At 38.0% G+C, this 21,167-nt stretch overlaps 1 protein-coding gene across 1 annotated transcript; it reads left to right on the top strand.

Moving 5' to 3' along the window:
• Positions 1-950: 950 nt before the first annotated feature.
• On the top strand, positions 951-21,060 carry LOC135694110 (uncharacterized). Its single transcript, XM_065212791.2, has 26 exons — positions 951-2,000; positions 3,632-5,261; positions 5,848-6,000; positions 6,299-6,373; positions 6,822-7,046; positions 7,883-7,950; positions 8,446-8,587; positions 8,782-8,912; positions 9,306-9,410; positions 9,658-9,728; positions 10,017-10,092; positions 10,286-10,349; positions 10,498-10,583; positions 11,144-11,359; positions 11,666-11,858; positions 12,005-12,078; positions 12,525-12,596; positions 12,726-12,854; positions 12,967-12,996; positions 13,517-13,681; positions 13,823-13,998; positions 14,285-18,695; positions 18,942-19,134; positions 19,415-19,569; positions 19,735-19,884; positions 20,146-21,060. The coding sequence occupies exons 1-26, from the start codon at positions 1,542-1,544 to the stop codon at positions 20,347-20,349; spliced, it is 9,453 nt and encodes a 3,150-aa protein (XP_065068863.2). The 5' UTR covers positions 951-1,541; the 3' UTR covers positions 20,350-21,060.
• The last annotated feature ends 107 nt before the right edge of the window (positions 21,061-21,167 follow it).

Here is a 21,167-nt window from a genome sequence, read left to right as displayed (position 1 = left end):
TTGATAAAAAATTTAAAGTTTGACGCTCATATCGATAAAATCTGTAAAAAAGCAGCTAAACAGTTACATTTTTTAAAAAGACTGGAAACAGTTATGGGCCACAAAGAAAAAAAGATAATTATGAATTCATTTATACTATGTCACTTCAGTTATTGTCAATTGATATGGATGCTATGTGGTAAAGGAAGTCAGGATAAGCTAGAGAAAATTAACGAGAGGGTATTAAGACTAGCCTATTCGGACTATTCATCTTCTTACAAAGATTTACTTGCTTGCTCAAAAGAAACTACCATACATGTCCAATCAGTTAGAATTTTAGCGCTCGAAGTTTATAAAACATTTAACAGCCTTAATCCTGTTTTCATGAAAGACTATTTTCTACCCAAAACAACAGGTCATTACCTTCGACTCAAAAACCCCCTTGACATCCCAAAAGCCAGAACTACCAGTAATGGTATCAGATCATTAAGTTTGAAAGGGCCTAAAATCTGGAATTCACTACCGGAATCAATAAAGACAGCACAAAATAATAGACAATTTAAGAATTTGATCAAAACCTGGTTCCTTGAAAACAAGTGCGCCCCTTAGATTAGCTTAAAATTCCTTTGCAGAGCGATTTCTTGGAGTAATTTCGACACGTTAAACGGTTGTCAGTTATCCGACGAAATCCCGAATTTTCCGAAGACATCACTGATTGGGGGGGGGGGGGGGGGGGCGCCATAATTTCCGCCACTGCTTAGCACAGTTTCATTCTCACACGTTGCACGACAACTCGAAGTTGGACTTTGGAGAGGAAAGGTTTTTTCCTTTGCGACCCTGCCCACCCAACCCATTCATGTCTAGAAATTTTCAGGGTTTTTTATTTACATGCATGTTGACTTTCTACTTCTTTGTTTTCGTGCATTAGTTAATGGCCGTATGGCTTGCGACTTTTTTGCATGAACAAGGTGCTGCTAGTCGGCGGAAGAAGGCCATTGTTCTTCTTCTCAACCCCCTCAAAAACGGTTGGGGTTTTATTTATGGCCGTCTTTGCGATTGGCGCACCGACAGCCCAAAAATAAATGGTTCAAATGATGAGAGAACACCACCTTCAGTCTAATGATTGAAAATGGTAAAACATTCTGAGGACCATCTTACCCTTATTTGCTAATGGTTTTTGTTTAGTAACCTGGAACAAATATTAACTGAATTTTAATCCAATTTTAGGACTGGCCTTGCGCGCGTCCATGCTTCTCATATTTGATTGGTCAATTTTTAAACAATCCGCGTTCCTGATTGGTCCGTTGCCTTAACCGCTGTTCTTCAAATTTTGTCGTTGATAATACTAGACACACGGAATATTCAAAAGGACGTTCTATACGGGCACAAGTTTGCAATGTTAATAATCAAGTAATCTGCCACAGGCCTGCCTGCAAGAAGCTGTAATTCAGTAGAAGATCAATGACAGAAAAGTTAAATCGTTGCTGGTTGCGCTGGAGGGTTATAAGAAGATTTGAAAAGTAAATTTTGTATTAGGCCACCCTGTCGGCCTTGCCACAGAGATGGCTTCCAGTGGAATGCAAAGTCACCCAAGGATAAAATGGGACCTTCCTGCAAACGTTTTTCATATCCCAGAATCTTTGACTGCATCTCATTCTTCTGAAGCTGTTCTTGAACTTGCCTGTTTCGTCAAACCTCCGACATTGTCTTTCGAGAGAGTCAAAGTTGGAACAACATGCGTCAAGACACTGAAAATCGTTAACCCTGGTACAGAAAGAGAAACTGTTATTCTAGAAAAGATCCCGAGTGCAGAGACCGGTCTCGCTATAGTTTCTCCTTGTGAAGAAAACTCTTCAACCTTCAATCTTGAACCTCAGGAGGAAACTAAGATCACAATCTCATGGCATCCTCTAGTCGCAGGCAGTTCACGCCACCTCGTCACATTCAAGTGGCTCGGAGCTCAAAAACTTCAAGTTGTTTTATTGGTATCTTCGTATGATCCAAATGAAAGGAAGAACAAGGTATCTTTCTCAATAGAAATGTAATTTATGAATTAACATAACTTTTCAGCTGAAATTTATTTTATACCCAGTTGCAGATTGAAAGTAATCACTAAGTTACTAACTGTGACTCACTAATGTGTGCGGAAGAATGATTAACAACTTCTCACCTAGCTGAAGAGACCAAGATTGAAAAGAGACTCTTATATCTACACAAAATATCTGCATCTTGACAAAAACTCTGCTTGCCTTATGTCATTGTCAGATGTTTATACTCTAAGGAGTGTCAAAGTTGTCAAGTTTGCTATGTTTTTTATTTCCAATACCGTCTTCACAGGGGGTGGTATTAGAGGTATTAATCTAATGCCATTTTTGTTTTCAAAAATGAAACTTTTATGCTGTCAAATCACAGGAAAATTATGGATAAGCAGCAGGAGGGTATTAGTTTTTCATTCATAATATATTGAGAGTCGCTGTCAGTCAAAGCCTCAGCTTTAGAGAAAAAGTATTGCTTGAAATTATCTTGTGGATTTGCAAAAAATTGAGATATACTTTTGTTAGTCACCCCTTTTCATGGAGAATTTGATTGACAAAACTTTGACATTGGATATAAAGAGTCATAAAATCATTTCAAGTCAGCTGGCTTGATTTTGAAGTCAGACAGTTTTATATGCTGTGTATAATATTTTGATTCAACAGTTATGCAGGTAGTTTAGCGTCAAAATCAACACAGGCAATGTTTTCACATCTCTAATAAGATATCTCTTGAGCTTGTGCTGCATAACTCTATGGTGTAACACTTGGTGTATCATTGTAAAAGTTCTGATATGGTATTAGAATTAATGGGCTGATACCTTGGGGATTTGGTACCAGGCACATAGCTACTGTATCAAAATACAAACTAACTAACATATTTTGCCGTAGCCATCATTCACCCAAAACTAGTTGGATAATTGCAACTAAATCTCAAAATTAATAAGAAAATTTTCAAATGGGACATCAGCGTATTTGGGGCCCTCTGGGAATGAGTGCCCAGTCTCCAAATTCAGCAGACTAATACCCTTGTTTTACACTAGCTAAGGTAATTTTTGCAAGCAGAGTTGCAAAAAGCAGATCTGTCACACACTCACAAAGCTCTGACATACTTTGACCAGATGGCTATTATTTACCAACCAAGCTGTGTCCCCAAAACAGTGTATGGCTACAAGTTGGACATTTTCCCAAAATAATTTGTAGCTCAATTTTGAACATTTTCATTACAGAAACTGTATTGACTTCCTAACTGGTCCTTGCCAATACCATTTTTAATTGCTCTAGCTTCAGTTTTGAGATAACTTGTTTAGATTTTGTCATAATGCATACATGGCATGTCAATAGTATGACACTAGTAGTATGTTGTATGATGTGAAACAAGCTTTCATTGGTATAGCACTCTGCTTTTTGAAGCTGCCTCTGTTGATTTTCTTTCATTTCTTTCTCATTTCTTCACCTTAATTTTTGTCTTGTTCTTTTTGCTCCAGTCTGCTACTGGTCATTTTAAAGCATTCAGTCAGCAAGCTTTTTAAAATGGGTGTCTGAATCCATGCTCATTTCTTATGATTTCTGTTGTTTGATTTGTTATTCAATTTGTAAAAACCCTCTTGCTGTTTTAGGCAAAACGATTTGGAAACCGTAAGGTTTTACGTCCAACTCAAAGGCAAAATATCCTTGAAAAGAAAGCACCCAAAAAAAATGAAAAGTTTTTTTGCAACTATAGACATATTCACCCAGATATTGGGTCAGGGTATAAAAGTCCAAGTGAAGACAAACTAATGGATGCAGCCCCAGACACACCTTCAAGACGTGCAACATTCAATGTTGTGCAGCCAACACTTGGCATGAAACAGGAAGTGGAAGATTACAAAGAGGGTAAAGAGAACAAAGAGCCAGTGTTAGAATCAGAGAATACTGCACGAGCCACATTCATGGTAGGAAAGAATACTGATTTGAAGGAAGATTCCAAGAAATGCCTTAGCAGTAACCCAGATAAAAAACAAAGCAAAACAGAGGTGCAGAAAAAGTGCTTTGAAGGGCTCAACAATATTGCACAAAAAAGAAAAACCAACGAAAGTGCCTTTGATGAAAATAGTGTTATGATAGGTAACACGTTTCATGAAAGTGAGATCAGGTTATCCAGCTCACCTATTAAGTGGTATGAAAGATCCAAAATATCATTGCATTCAAACAATGATTTACATCCGGGACAAGTTGTGATGAATGGTGAGGTGAAGCATGCCTTTATTCCATATCCTAGTTTTGATAACACAGATACATTCTGGAACATGGAGATGTCTACAGCAAACAAGCACAAACTGCCACCACAAGACGAGTCTCTTTCTTTTGGTTCGGCTGCATCAAGTCTTTTCACCATCACGCGCGAAGAAAAGTTCTCTTCTGTGCTTGAACCAGTCAATAAATCCACTAGCGTCTATGCAACACCGATTGGTGGACAGTTAAATTCAGTAACCACTGTCAGTACAAACACTGGAGACGAAATCTGTGAAGAAACCTTGGTTGTGAACAATGAAGCGAGAAAAGAAAACGGCACGTTTTGCATAGAAGACAATAAGAATGCAAATGAAAGTCAAGATAAGAGGGACATGGTAGCAAAATGGGGAGATTGTGGAGATCATGGCAACCACCTTGAACCATCTGAAAAGGCTGCAGCTGGTAAAGAGGGCAGAAACGTGAACACTGAGCTTAAAAAGGCACCTACTCCTGTTAGAGAAAATGCAGAGCCATGGCATTGCGAAAATATTAACTGTGAAGTAACTCAAAATAAAGATGAATGCATTGAAGATGACGAAACCATAAAAGTGCTGGAAGTTTCAACCAAGGAAACTGAAAGTTTTGAAGAACTGGATAAAAACAGAATGGCAAAAATTAGTGCTAAGGCCGATATTGCGGAGTCTTCAATAGGTGATGATGCAGAGAGCGTGGTTGACAGGAAGCAAATTAAAGCGTCTATTGATTTGCAAAAGAATTTAATGAAAATGTCAAATGTTGCGAAAAAGAAGATCAGATCAACAAATGTTCATCAAAGCAAAGAGCTGTGCTCTTCCTTGCAAAAGCAAAGAGAAAAAGCGATGCAACCAAGGGATTTGGCGGTTCAGCGGAAGCCAAAGGAAAGTGCATTGAGACAGTCTAAAGACACGCCCAAGTCAAAAGGGAAACTTGAAAGGCAAGTCGCCGACACAAAGTTCAAGGCCTTTTCATTGCCAAGAAAAAGACCAAATGATGCAGGTATGTTTTATGTCGCCTCTTTTTTGTCTAAAATGTTTCTTTGACAGCAAGGGGGTGGTCATGCATAAATTCCCGGAAGGTACGCTCGAAATGGGTAGGTTTTTATTGAGTTGGTGCATATTTTCTCTGATTACTTTAGGTTTCATCCAAATTTAAGAATATGCTTAATCTGAATGACTTTGCTCTAATCTCCAGAAAAGGAGAGATTAACAACCTTGCATTGATAATATGCGAAAGTACAACAGGCGTCCCCTATATACTACTTATTGTTAAGTGAATAACGGAACCTCCTAGCAAAACTCCGTTTTTTAATAGATAGAAAAGACCCCACATCAAACGCTTCCTCTGGACAGCAAGGAAACATTTACGTAATTACGAATTACGAAGTAATTGAGTGACTCTTTTGGTGACCAGGGCTTTCATTAATTTTTTTAATTGAAGGCTCACATTTAAAAGTAGGCGTCTATGAGTTTACAAAGGTTTGTGCAGTCTTACTAAAGTAAGGGTGAAGGTAGGCAGCGAAGGTTTGGTGAGATTTCATTCTGCATTGAGTGTACCGAGCTTTCAATTTGTTTATTCCATTTAGGGCCTCGGGCAACTACCACGGTGAAGCCAAGTATTGCAGTAAAAAAATTGAAGCTGGAAAAACCAAAGCAAAGAAAGATTGCAAAACACCCAATGCCGTACGCAGCAAAAAATATGTTTTATGATGAAAGGTGGATAGAAAAGCAAGAGACAGGTATCATCCTTTTGTTTCACATTTGTTTTAGCTCTTCTCCTGTTCAAAGTTATTTTCTTCAAGGTTTTGCCATCAATAAACACAAAAGCTGATGCCCTCTTTCAAGGCCTTTGCATTGAGATACTATTGCATATTGGAAACAGCATACAACATAATCAGCTTCCTATTCTGTTATCGCAAGTACCTAGTTTAGGTTGACTGTCATGCTTGCGCTTTTGAATATGGGTATGTCTTTGAAAATGCGTTATGATAATCTGCCCAAGTAGGCATCTTGTACATGCAAAATTTTTGTATTTAGGGTTTAAAAATTGGTTGAATTTTGTGCTGACAGCGCCAGATGATGGAGAAGATTTGGCAAGCGAGGAGAAAAGAGGTTTTAATTCATTGTTTGGATTTTCATGTATTATTAAGATATTTCAGTTGAATGACTTTAAGTCGGATCCTTTAACGCGGAAGAAAATGGTATGGCTTTGTGAATGTCCCACTTAGCTGGGATACGGGATTCAATTGTACTCAAGAATTCAATGCTAGGACGAATTTTGTCTGGAATATTATCCCATATTCTCTTATCTCAGAATGACAAGGATAGTCGATTGTACTTATTTTGTAAGCTCACTTGTCTTGATGAAATTCTATTTTTGTAGAATTTGCAAACAAACGTATTTTGAATATATATGAAATGGTGTCCATTGGATTGCGGCTATTTTGCTCAGTAATGATATATAGCTCATTATCGGATGCTTGAAAATGCTGAGTTGCAAGCCATGTTTCGATCATATGTTTTGATGCATCCTATTTGAATGCATCTTCCTTCAATTTAGGAAAACTTGCATTGGAATCGGACTCGAATCAGCCAGTCGCCCCAACAAAAGAGGTGTTGTCCTTTAGAATGTATGCGGCAAGAAGAAGAATGGCGAAACTTAGAAGAGATGCTTGTTCGTTGTATCAATGCGATCAGCTGGCTACAGTCATTCAAAAACTTGAGAGAGAAATAGAGCATGGCCGGCTTGCTATACGTACCGATCGACAAGTTGATGCCGACTTAGGTTTGTTCTCTGTACCCTTTATTATGTCTTCACTTTATTATGGTGTAAAGTGAGGAATTCTCTTGATGTTTAATAAATTGAACAATTTAATGAAGAGCATTTGACAAAACTCCGAAAATTGCACCAAGCGAACAGTGTGTAATTTTTGAAAGATGACTTTGAAAAACACAGTAGCAGTGAAATTATAAAGGGAAACCGGTCGATCTTTTAGAAAAATTTACGATAAATTTATGAATTTATTTATTTGATAATACTTTGAGAATTTGTTAAAAGTTTATTTTTACTTGCCACGCAAAACGTCCCAAAAAAAGTAAACTGGAGAAATTGGTTTCCCGTCGAGTAATGTGACTAAAATTTGTTAAGTCAAAAACTGTAAAGAAAATTTTGTCTTATGCTGGCATATGTCTATTCATCATTGAAATAGGGTTGTGTCTTCCGATGGCTGCCGTTCTCTGCTTTATGATTCAAATTAACTCAAAATATTAGAGGTTGTAGAAAACTTTCTAAAGCACAATTCCGCGTTTTGCAGCCAATATCGAAAACAGAATCTCTGTTACGAATATCTTTGGCGACAAAGAAATTACAAAATTTTATGGAACAAGTTAATGCACCAAGGAGAGTCACTCAGAATTTTGGAAGAAATATCTTCTATCATATTTTCAAAATGCTAAAAATCCCTATATGTTTTTGTTGGTGGTAGCAAGTTGACGTTCTATTGTAAACTCCCCTCCCCCCCCCCCACTCATTTTCCTTATATCTGCTTTCGACTCGAGCTCTCCCGTGGAGTGATGTCATTTTAATGCAAATATATATTTGTTCACTTTGTCCTCTTGCAGGAGTGAGAAAGCACATAGCTGACATGCTTTTGTCTTTCAACCCTCTATGGCTCAGAATCGGACTCGAGGTTTGTTTATTAGATAATGCGAAAAAGGGATTTAAACAATACTCGGATCTAAAAATAAGAAACGAAACGTCTGTTGATATACGAATAGCCTACAGCTTAAAAAACAGCTGAAAGCAAACCTACTGGCTCATAAATACGTTAACTTTGAAACAGATTGTGTATAGTTATTATTAGATGCTGAAATATCAAATATGGAATATGAAATATCATGCCATATCCTTTCATGTCATATCACCATATCATATATCATATCATATATAATATCATATTATATCATGTCATATCATATCATATCATATATCATATATCATATATCATATCATATCATATCATATATCATATCAATCATATTTTATTATATTGTATTGTATTATATTATATATCATGTCATAGATTATGCAATTTGCTTTGGTTTGAGGATCTTACAGTAGCAAACTGCTGCTGACGTGACTTTCTCACAAGAACAATTGGTATGACATTTTCTCCTGTTTATAGGTTGTTTATGGTGAAATTATCCCTATGCCTAGCAGCGAGAGAGTTGCTTTGTTATCTCGCTTTATTCATCGTCGTTTGCTTGGGAATCCGGACATTGCTGAAGAATACTCACATCCTTCTGTGCCCGGCCTTTTTAAACCAGGTGACGCTTTTTAATTCCTTTACCGGCTTCGTTCTCTATTCAATTTTTCTTGCATTGTCAAATTCTTCATGTAAACTGCAGGAATTCGGGTCATGTAACTCCTTGTATTCAATACTTCAACATGGTAAGGCTTTAGAAGTCTTTAGATCTGTTTTGCAAAGTTTCATCTTTGATAAATTTTTGCTCATCTGTAGGCTACGTTGAGGCACTTGGAAAATTTACATTGAAGAAACTGCTACTCCTCGTGATTTTCCTTGACAAAGCAAAGAACGCCAGGCTTATGAGCCATGACCCATGTCTATTTAACAAGGATTCACAGTTTAAGGTGAGTGATTTAAGCATTAATCTTATCAAACGTTTCTCCAAAGCTTCCTTTTTGGACTGCAAATTTTGCCTTTATAGACCTGATAAAGAACAACTTTGGTATTTGTTTAAAGTTACCATGTTTGTAAGATGGTTATACAGTGTTATACATACTTGGATCTCTAAACCAATTAGGTTACCTTTCATTAGTCATAGAAACGTGACAGGTTTCAATCATTAGATTATTCCATACATCTGTTATTCTGCACTTTCTTAGTTAAAGCTCCTAGTACGCAGTTCCAGGACTGTTCTCTTTCCCCGACTCACAAACTAGTAATGACTCAACCTTTGGTAGATGATTTTGTATTTCATAAGATAACTTCATGTGGTGCAATAATATCATTTTTCTTTTCAGTCAACTCGCGATATGCTGCTGATGTTTTCACGTGATTATTTGCATCGAGAAGGTGACATCGTGAAGCATTTGACGTACTTAGGTTATGCCGTGTCCCATGTTCAGGTGAGCCTCCGTCTTCAATCGGTGCCTATTTTTTTCATTCATGTGTCTTAGTATTCTGGTACTATATAGATGGACCTGGCACGTAAGCATTCCTTCTAGTAGTTTCTAACTAGAAAACAGTGAAGATTTTTAAAAGAGAACATAAGGTGTGCTCACTGTTATGTCGCCAAATCAATCTACTTAAAATTTAAGGTTCATGCAGGAACTGATAACCGTAAACGCCAAATCATTCTTTGATCTGTTTCAGACCCCGCTGCATGAGTTTGACTTTGGAGTGAACTCTTTGGCAGTTGATCTACGCGATGGGATGCGCCTTGTGTGAGTTTAACTTCAATTCTTGATTTATTTCATAACTCTTCAGCCAAGACGTCGGTGTTAAGACTGGATTCATTGTTAAATGTTTAATTAGAGAACAATGCTACTCTAATTAACTACTTTTTCCTTCTTTTATTTTGAGTTTCCCGAACATTTGTTTGTCCCGGCTTCTTCATTTACTCTCCGTACTTACAGGTGGAACAACGTAATTCGTCTATAACTCACTCTCTGAACTTTGCTTTCATCATGTTTCTTGGCATTGCAACCAGCCTTACAATTTTTTCTTTGTAGTCGGGTCGTCGAACTTCTGACCAAGAACTGGAACTTGTCTACAAGACTGCGAATACCCGCTGTGAGTCGTCTTCAGGTATGTAGTTTTTGCAACTTCAAAATGCACAAGTTATTACTATGTATTTTGTTCGCAAGCTACAATGTTTATTCAGCATCTAATTAAACTAGCTAAGTAGCAGATTCACTTGCTTATAAGTCAGCAACTGACAAACAATTCCTCGACCATGTGTTCTCTTGTGTTACTTAAACAATAATTTCGTTATTTGTAGAAAGTTCATAATGTCGAGCTGGCTCTCACTGGCTTGAAAGAAGCAAACTTGGATGTCAAAAATGGTAAGCATGCATTCGTTTTCTTCTAATTAAGCAGCGATGCCTAGGGTAAAGATACCGGCATCCAAAGTTCCATTTGCCTAAACGAAAGACTTTGCTTAAACATGGCTTATCCTCGTTACATTGCCCTAATAAGCTGTTTTTATTGTAGGTGCTAGCATTGATGCACGGTTTGTTGTTGACGGACATAGAGAGAAAACTCTCGTATTGCTTTGGAACATTATATTCCATTTTCAGGTTCGTAAGTAAGATTTTTGAAAAAATTATGAATATTCTGACCCACATCCATCTTTTCTACTTTCCTACAGGACATCCCCAGATCCTTTTCTCTTTTAAACATTTAGTTAGTGGCGGCATCAAGCAACTGGAACCGAAGTAAAATATATATTTAATCGTTAATGTTTTTAGACATTTCAGAGAGTGCAACTACATACGCCTTAACCAAAAAGGCATCCAATATTTAGATAGCGCAGTAAACTGGACAATTTCGGGATATTGATGGTAAAAGGTGAAATTGAAAACTCAAAACATAATAGAAGTAAAACAGGAATTTTTCTTTAAAGGCTTTGTTTACAAGATTGGTAGACTGGCTTAGAATATAAGGAGGTTTTCATCAAAGCCCGAGTTTTTTTCTAATTTTGCAATGAAACTTGATAATTTGATGAAATGCTTTTTATTTTCCTGACAATTATCTTGTTTCATGGGCCATATTTAATTGTTATCTGAAAACATGAAGAAACAGTGGCTTGGTAGCTGTAGCGAGAACAACAAGCATTTAATTTTTTTATTTCTTTTAGGTTGATGTCCTTCTTGATGATCTGAAGCTGCGTGAAGAAATAGCTTATTTAGAGAAGAGCAATCGGTTAATACAAGCTTACAGAAATTTTGAACGTGACAATCCAGCTCTTGAAATACAACCAGAATCTTTTGGGAAAGATCTTAACCTTCATTCGGATAAACTGTCTCTATTGCTCAAATGGTGTCGCCTTGTTGGACAGCTTCATGGAGTACAGGTTTTTAGCTCACATTTGCCTGTGTTTTGTTGCCGAAGGCTTTTACTATTACTTAAGAGGCAGACATGTAAGAAACAATCTAATTTATTTTTCGATGGCATATTTGAGCTAGAGGCTCCAGCCCAACGTTAGGACATTGTTGTAGGTCCTGCGTCCATCTTTTTAATTTCTGGCTTCAATGTTTGCTGGATATCCAATGTCAAGTATTTTTCGACTTTCTTTACATAAGGCTGTCGGATACCTTATTACAAATTTTGCTGGTTCCTTGCCACTCACAAAACAAAAGATTTTGTTCTTTTGTTTTAGATTGAAAACTTTACTGTCTCTTTTTCTGATGGCCGGGCATTGTGCTACCTGTTGCATCATTATCACCCAGCCCTGCTGCCTAAAGACGCAATACATGATGATACTTCAGTTACATGCAGCATATCGAAAGAGGATGATCACGATATTGATGATAATCTCATCTATCAAAACTGGATCAAGCCAAGAGGGCCAGGTATGATGATGTATTGTCGTTATGCGATGCATAGAGTTTTCACATCACTTGCTTGCTGCGTTTTCAGTATTTTGCTGTCTTTTGTCTCCTTGATCTCCGTTCCATTTTTTTATCCAGCCGGTTCTTTGATCCTTCTCATTTTGTAGGCGACTTAACTAATACCAACCTGGCAATGCTTTTATTGAACGAGAAGAAAAACTTTGGTCTTTTTTGTGAGAAGGTGAGGCGCCACGTTTTTATTGCATATTGACTAACTTTTTCTCCATATAAAAGGAAGGGGAGAAAAAAGGAATTATCCTCTATTTAATAATATTGTGAGGGATGTGCTGTAATGCGCTTGTTTGTAAAACTCAATTGCTTGTTTAATGATGATTTATTCAATGATAAGCAGATACTGCTTAGTTTCTAAAGACATTGTTCACAAGAAGCTTTAAAGGCAAAAGTTATTTGATGCAAGCAAACGATGAAAGGGAACCTTGGTTATTATAAACCTCATTGACAGACAAGCCAAACGTGCTCTGCAACTTAAAATATCCTTTCTCTAGAACCTCTTTCTTAATCAAGTGAAAAGGTCATTGTACGGACAGGCGCTTATCAGTAAAAGAGTTGTGTTGATACTTAGCTACAGGCTTCAATCTGCTTTATTTAATGTATTTCTGCCACCAGGTAAAGGAAATCGGACCGAGCCCAGCAATGATCTTGACATCTGATATGTCTAACACCATTCCCGATGAAAAGGTACCATTTTTTATCCTTTCACTTCATTGTCTTTGTGAAATTGTTGTAGCTAATTAACGACTTTAATAACATTGTTATAAACTGTTGCGTTTAGATTGTTATTTTTCTAAAATTTCAATTTTTTTCCAGGTTGTGGTTGTGTTTCTTTCTTTCCTTTGTTCGCGTTTGCTTGATCTTCGTGAGGAGATTAGGGCTGCTCGCTGCATTCAGCTGGCTTGGAGGCATCATCAGCTTAAAAAGAAGCAAAGCAAATTCCAGGTGACTCAGGCATTCTTCGTCCAGCTCAAAATTGAAACTAAAACCTTCGTAGCAATCTTCCAGTCTTACATCGTGACATGAGTGGTGTAATCCCATTTTTGTTCTTTTTCAGATTCAAATAAGAGCTGTTATCAAGCTGCAGGTATGAGTAATTTATATCTAAGCATTTGGAATACTTGTTTGATACCAATAAACAAGATTTCCTTGGTTTCTGAAAGCAAAACCTCTCTTTGGTTACATCATTGGTGCTACGGGCAGTGCGTTAACAGAAAATATGGGAGCACAACTATTGAAAAGTCTCTCAAAGCCTAGACAACATATAAAGAAGGAGGAAATTTTACCTTGTTACCGAAAAAACAAATGCTGTCAAAAAAATTAGAAATATGAAATGAGAGAAAAATGAAATGTAACCACGCATGCTATATTGTTATGTTCCAGTTTATATAGTATATATAGTATATAGTATATAGTTTATATATAGCCAACCATGATTTAGGTTGTAATTACTGACAAACAGAAAAAAACACAATAGAGTTAGCAGTCCGAAAGATAAGTGAATTCAATTTGAGCGTTTTTCTGGAACTCAATATTCAACTACATCGTATAATGAAAATGTTAATCACCTCTGGCCAAATTTCATTAGAATTAAATTTTCATTTCAGTCAGTTGCTCGTGGCTTTTTGGAGCGAAAGCGTCGTGGAAAGATGGAGCAAGCAGCTGTCAAGATTCAAGCGCTCTGGAGAGGATATACGGTTAGAAGAAAATTATTGCACGATAGAGAGTTAAACGAACTAGGAGAACGGGAGGTTGCTGCAGCAAAAATCCAGGTTAGTTTCAGGTTTTGCTACCTAGGAAAAGCTGAATCCCGTCTCTGATTTCCATTTGCTTCCATCATTTTTCCATCATTCCACCATGATTTCAACAAAATGTAAGAAAAATTGATTTACCACTGCTTTCCATATTTACAGGCTGTTGTACGTGGGTTCATCAGCAGAAATAATTTAAGAAAGAAAAGAATGGCCGCACTCCTCCTTCAGAAAAATGTGCGCATTTACTTGTTGGAGAAATCAAAGCGCTTGCAGGAAGAAGCAGCTATTATTATACAAAGAAGGTTCAGGGAATCAAGCTTGGCTCGTACTGAAAGGTTACTCTTTAATTTGTTTCGGAACAGTCCTTTGTTTGTACCCTTCTAATATGATTAATACTTAATGGATTTGTTCGATATAGTCTGCGCTCGATTTTTTGCAGCCAAACTTTCAACCACACAAATCACATTTGAGATGATATTTTCTTTTAAATATAAATCAAACCTTAGTCAGTAACTTTATGTTAGTACTTTTAATCATCTGAACATATTTCCATAAGTTTTTATATTTTAGCCAATTATTGTCCCTTTCGATCTTCTTAATTTCTTTTTCAATTTGTTGCAGGTTCTACTATTTACGAAAGAGAGAAGCTACGCTCAAAATTCAACGTGTTTGGAAGACGTATCGCACTCGCAAGGTTTTTCTCGAAATGAGAAATGCCGCTATTAGTATTCAAAAGTATTGGAGAACATACCTATGTAGAAAACGGTACAAGAACGTTATGAAATCCGTTATTACGTTGCAAGCACACTGGCGAGCACATTTGACTGCGACCAGAGCAAGAAATGAATTCCTTAGCAAACGGGCATCAATTATTGTTCTACAAAGAGCCTTTCGAGATTTTCTCGCCAAACAACGAGAGCAACGAGAACATGCATGTTTATGCATTCAAGCATATTTTAGAGGCTATAAATGTCGCAAGTGGTACAGTCAGTTGCGCAGGAGCGTGATTAAGGTGCAAGCTATCACAAGGAGAAAGATATGCCAAAGGGACTACAGGAAGTTAAGAGCGAATATTATTTCACTTCAAAGGATTCGCAAAGCCGTGTTACTTGGAAGACAGGCTCGTAAAGACTTCAAGAAGCAAAGAGAAGCATGCTCAGTTCTTCAGGCAGCTTATCGTGGTAAAAAGGCTCGAAAAGTGTTTCTGGAAATGAAAGCCAGTGCGGTGCAGGTACAATCATTGTGGCGTGGAAAAATGTTAAGGAAACGGTACCATGCTGTAAAACATGCTGTCCTAGTGATCGAAGCTGCGCTGGTAGCTAAGAAGCATATGCAACTGCAAAGGGCAGAGTTTCAATTGATTAGAACCAGCTCCGTCAAAATACAAGCAACGTTCAGAGCTTATAGGCAGCGAAAGTGTTTTCTGCAATTAAGGTTAAGTGCTGTACAAATGCAAGCACTTTATCGAAGTAACGTACAAAGGAAACAATTTTTATCGATTAGGAATGCAGCTACAAAGATCCAGCGACGATTTAGGGCCACAAAAGTTGGTGAAGTGGACAGAAGGAAGTACACGAAGCTGAAATCTTCCTGCGTTTTCATTCAATCACTTTATAGATGCAAGCGTGCTAAACGAAGTTATCAAAAGCTCAAGTCAGCTGCTCTTACTATTCAGAGACGTTACCATGCTATGAAGCTATCGCAAGCTGCACAGGTCCATTTTCTAATTACCAGAGCTGCTATTATCAGCATACAATCAGCTTACCGTGGGTACGCCACCCGTAAGGAGCTTCAGATGCGTCATTCTGCAGCACAGAAGATTCAGGCATTAGTCAGAATGCATAAGGCGAAAAGAGAGTATTCTCGTTTGAAGAAGGCAGCTGTCTGTATACAGAGGCAATATAGGGGAACAAATCAAATGCTAGTTGCTGTCAAGGCATTTAAAGAGTTGAGAAATGCTGTCATTTCAATACAGGCTGCAATGAGAGGATTCGCCGTGCGTAAAGCAATAAGGAAGACAAAACTTGCTGCTCTGAGGATACAAGCAGTGTATAGAGGTTACCGAGAGAGAAAACGCTACAGAGTCATTCAGAGGGCAGTACTGACTGTCCAAAAGAATGTTAGAGCTCATCTTGTCAGGAAAGAATATCTTCACATAAAGACGGCTACAATTAAAGTCCAAAGATTATACAGGGGATATCGACAAACAAGGGCAGCAGTAGAGGAGTACCAGAAAAAGCTAGTTTTGGTGATAAAGATTCAGACAGCCATAAGGGGCTTTTTAGCGACCAGGACCTTGCATAAGAACAAGGCCGCTCGCAAAGTACAAGCTGCCATGAAAGGGTTTGTTGAGAGAAAGAGATATCGCAACCTCAAGAGCTTAGTTGTAAAACTTCAAAGAAACGTAAGGTTTAAGATTGAAACAAAACATAGGGAGAAGGCAGCAACTTGCATTCAATTGCGTTGGAAAGAATACAGAATTGCACGTCTCCAGCGCTGTCAGTTTATCGAAATGAGACAATCTTGTGTTACTTTACAGTCACTGGTCAGGAAATGGATTAACAGAAGGAATTTTTTGCTTACAAAGGAGGCCACCCTTGTAATCCAGCGACGATACAGGGCTCAAAAAGAGATGAAGGTGAGTCGAAACATGTTCACCAAGACTCGACAGAGAGCCATTCAAATTCAGGCCGCTTACCGAATGCATTGTGCCAAAAAAGAGTACAGGGCTAAACGAGAGGCTATCATTTTATTACAAAGGCGTCTGCGAGAAGTGTTAGTTATTAGGAAATTGAAGCGTTTGGCCAAGGCTGCATTAGCAATCCAGTGTTGGTTCAGAGCTACTTCTATGATGAGAAGTCAACGCCACGAATTTTTATTGGCAAAATCGTCTGCAGTCACGTTGCAGTCAAATTTTAGGGCTATGAGAGCACGAAAGATTTACTTATCGTCACGGAAAGCAGCTGTGAAGATACAATCGTGGTACAGAATGGCTGTTGCCCGTAGGAATTTTCTCAGAAAGAAGAGTGCAGCACTGGTTATTCAGAGACGCTACAGAGCTTGTATTGCGTGCCAGGAGCACTCTGTTTTCTACCATTTCATGCGGGGCGCTGCCATCACAATACAAGCTACGATCAAAGGTTTTTTGGCTCGGAAACAGTACTTGCAGAAAAAGAAGTCTGCGAGAATAATTCAAAGTGTTTTCAGAAAGTATATAGCGCAGAAAAGCTACATGACACTGCGCCAGACAGCCATTTTACTACAACGACGTGTGAGAGCCAATTTGGTTATGCGTGCTCATCGCCAGAATTTCCTTCGGAAAAAGTCGTCTGCAATCGTCATTCAAAGAGCGTTTAGAAAGTTTACAAGAACTAAGAAGGCTGTTGTTATTGTGCAGTCTACATACCGAATGTTGAAACAGAGGAGAATGTTTATTGAATTGCGCAACAGTTGCATCATCATCCAGCGATGGTTTGGCCAATGTTTGGAAAGGAAAAAGGCCGCCATTAAGTTACAGTCGCTCGGTAGAATGATTATTGTCAGGAGGCTGTACAGAGAGAAGATAGAAGCGAGTATTAAGTTGCAGTCAGTCTTTCGAATGCACTTTGCTAGGAAACGCTATTCATTACAACAGCAAGCAATTGCTGTGATACAGAGACGATACAGAGCTCACGTCACAGGTGCCATGCAGAGACAAAAATATCTAATGAAACGACAATCGTGTAGAGTCATTCAGTCTGCAGTTAGAATGTGGTTATCCAGGAGCAGATTTTTGAAGCTCAAGCACAGTACGTGTATCATTCAAGAGCACCAGAAAGCTTACAGCGCAATGAAGAAACAGCGAGCGAAATTTCTCGCTTTAAAGGCTGCCGTTGTAGTAATTCAGGCTAGCTATCGAGGCTTTAAAACTAGGGTGTATGCAGATATGTTGCGTAAAAAGAAGTTGTTGGAAAGCCACCTCAAGCAAATTATAGAGCAGAGAGTCCTCTCTAACAGGCAAAGAGCCGCCACTATGGTTCAGAAAAATTTCAGAAGGTTCATTGCTCAGAAGAAATTTATTTTACTCAAACAATCATCTGTGAGAATTCAGAGATTTTATAGAGGATATCTGTTAACTGCTAGAGTCAGAAGCGAGTATGAAGATAAAAGACTTAAGGTACAAATAATACAAAGGGCATATCGTTCTCATCTTGCTAAGAGGCAGTTGTTGGTTTTAAAAGAGGAAAAAGAAAAACTAAACAAGGCCGCTGCACACATACAAGCCATGTTCAAATGTTTTGTGGCACGTAAAGAGTTTGTAAAGAGGAGAAACGCCGCTTCCACCATACAAAGATGTTTCAAATGCATGTTGTTATCAAGGCGTGTTAGGAATGAATATCTGCATTTGAAAACATGTGCCGTCACGATTCAGCTTGCATATCGCTCATACGCCATTAGAAATTCCCTCGAAAAACTTATTACGGACCGGAAAAGGCGACAACGTGCGGCTGCTGCTATTCAAGCCGCTTTCCGTGGATACGTGATCAGGAAAGAATTCCAGAGATTGAAAAAAGCCACTTTATTTGCCCAGAGTTTCTACAGAAGCGCTCGTCTGACGAAAAGCGCTAGAGTCAACTACATTCACATGAAATGGGCTGTTGTGAGGATCCAGACAGCATATCGCAAGCGCAGAGCAGAACTGCATTTACGTGCGGCTAGAAGGAAGGAGTTAGAAGAGAATGTTGTAAGGATCCAGAGAAAGTTTAGGGCACATCGAGATATGGTGCGATGTAGAATTGAATTTCAAAACCTGCGCTCTGCTGCCATAATTATTCAGCATGCATACCGTGCTTTCAGGCAAAGAAAATTGGCTGCAAAAGAAGCTGCGGCCATGAGAATCCAGACGGTGTTCCGAGCGTTCAGGCAGCGAAAATGTCGAGAAGAGCGCTGGGCAGCTGCAGTTGTGATCCAAAGGTGGTACCATTCTACGACGCTGATGAAAAAAGAAAGAGCGAAGTACTTGGGGCTAAGAGAAGCTGTGCTGTGTATACAGGTTTGTTCATAAACATACTTAGAAATCATACAAACATACAAGGTAATCATGTAGTCATTTTGCATTATACTGTCACCATTTAGCCGGTATATTTGCTATATTTGTAGCACATTTATCTTGGAGAGGTCTCTTGAAAGATCTTAGTTTCATGTCAATCGCATGGCTTTGTTAAACCTAATTTTCTCTTTCAATACTTTTTAATTCGAAAATTTTTGGCAATTAATGAATACTTTATTGCCCATTCAGAAATGCTGGCGAGGTTACCTTGTGCGAAGGAGCATTGTCGATCAGAAAGTTATTCTTGCACGCGAACGGATCAATAGTGCGACCTCTGAAGCAACTGAACCAAAGAAACTGTGCAATAGGACAAAGTCCGCTCTGAGTTACTTGCTGAACTGTAGAAATGTGACTACAATTTATGAAGCTCTCAGAAATCTTGGTAAGGAATCTGCAGCATGTTCTGTCTAAATATGTATTGTATTTACATTATCATACATACAATGCCTGCCAAAAATACTTGGAACATACATTTCAGTCCATGCATGCATCCACATTCACTTATATGACTGATATCAAGCGACAGTAAATGTTAAGTCAGCTTTTTCTGACGTCTGTTAAGCCAGTTTTTGTGACTGTTAACTTCCAATTGAAAATGTTTTAGCAGCAGTTAAAGTTAGGGTAATTGGAAGTTAACCTAGATAAATTTTCTTTATTTTCAGAGGTTGCAACTAGACTTTCGGTAAAGTGCTGTGAAAGACTCGTAGAGGACAATGCCTTGACAGTTATATTTCAGATAATGCGAAACTGCAACCGAAGTTTGCCGTCTATCGAGCAGATCAACATGGCATTGCTCGTTCTTATAAATGTATCAAAGGTTTGCTCGCCTTATTCATTTTTTTATGGTTTGTTTTTTGCAAATATTGTTTTGATCTTCAATGTGGTACTGCAATTGTTGCCTATTCATACTAACTTTTGTACTCCTTTCTTATCCATGTGCCGGCAAATTGTTCTTGTTTCAGTATTCGAGTTTTTGTTTCAGTGCCCCACTACTTATATGGCAATTGTTGAAGATGGAGATTTTCTACAGCAAATTACAGAAATTATGGTAAACTTCAGAGAGAAGAAGAAGATATTTCCACCCTGTTGCCGACTTCTGTCGATTCTGTGTCAAGATGCTTCAGTTACCAAGGTAGGGTTCTCTCTCGTATTCATCAATGCTTTGGATTGTATTGTGATATAATTGTTACGCCCTTAGAAAACAGCTGAAGACCATAGTCAAATATAATCTTGTTGCAATGCTTGCTTTGAGCGAAAGAGTCATTCCCCAAAACTTTTATTTGGCGGCTTATTTGAAGAACAAGCAATGAAACCTGAATCTATTTTCGTTTGTCTGAGGTAATTTGACGTAACGGAATTTCTAATAAAGATTATGTTTCTGTTTTATTTTTAGCTCTTGCGAAACAGTGAGGTCCAACTTAAGAAAATTAAAGGCTTGTATTCGCTGATTGGTCGTAAAGCCGAAATTGAACAAAAGCGAAAGAATTCAAAAATTCTTACAAAAGGAGTTTCCAGTAAGGAAGGAAGGGAATCGCTTACGGTAACTGAGCAACTCATTAGTATCAAGGGTTTTATGCAGGTTTTAAGTTTGGCGTGACGGCCTTTCTTGGTTGATTTGGCGCTTCAAAACCTCACGACACTGCCCTTTTCCCCACAAGAGATCCAACTACAAGAATGCAGGGACGATAATCTGGAATGTACAGGAAAAAGCCTTGGAAATGGGCATCATCGCAGATCGTGACAAGGACGAACTCGCTTTTGTTGACGATTCGGCTGTAGTGTTTGAGGTTCTCTAAGTTTTTATGTTTTCAGGACTAGTTTGTTATTATTTATGATTGCGCTTTTTTAATGCTTTTAATAGTATAGAAGTATGTTTTCTTCAAATTTATTAAATTAATGAGCCATAGTAATGTTTGGTTTGGTTTAGTCGTATCTGTATCTTTTAATTTCTGGGACCTTTTTCTCGTCCACAACATGGAATCCGCATGAAATCCAAAAGATATGGAGAGTTGATTAAGGAAGATGCAGATGCATCTAACACGTGACAGGGCACAGGCTAGGCATTGTAAGCTTATCTTTTATGTATACTGCACGTCACGAAAATATATTTAGTCATAATACCCTCCTCATCAGCGTTGAATAAGCCCTACAGGTCCCAGGAAAAGTTTATTTCCATTTAAGTTGCTATTTGATTTTATATCGAATTTTCTTTAAATCTTCCCTTTGTTTTAATTACAATCTACAACATATTTTGTAAATACTTGTATATTATACTATATACGCCCGAAACAAAGCGATGAATTTTGAATCTGTGTTTCTCTTTTTTTGAATGAAGCGATTGACGTTGTAGAAATCAATTTCGACTTGATTTCACATCCCATCTTTCTTCAAATAAGAAAATTCCCTGAGAAGCAA

Source organism: Rhopilema esculentum, chromosome 11 (assembly GCF_057945365.1).
Source record: "Rhopilema esculentum isolate cy_ngs chromosome 11, ASM5794536v1, whole genome shotgun sequence".
Lineage (NCBI taxonomy): Eukaryota > Metazoa > Cnidaria > Scyphozoa > Rhizostomeae > Rhizostomatidae > Rhopilema > Rhopilema esculentum.
This window is presented reverse-complemented; position numbering and strand designations above follow the sequence as displayed.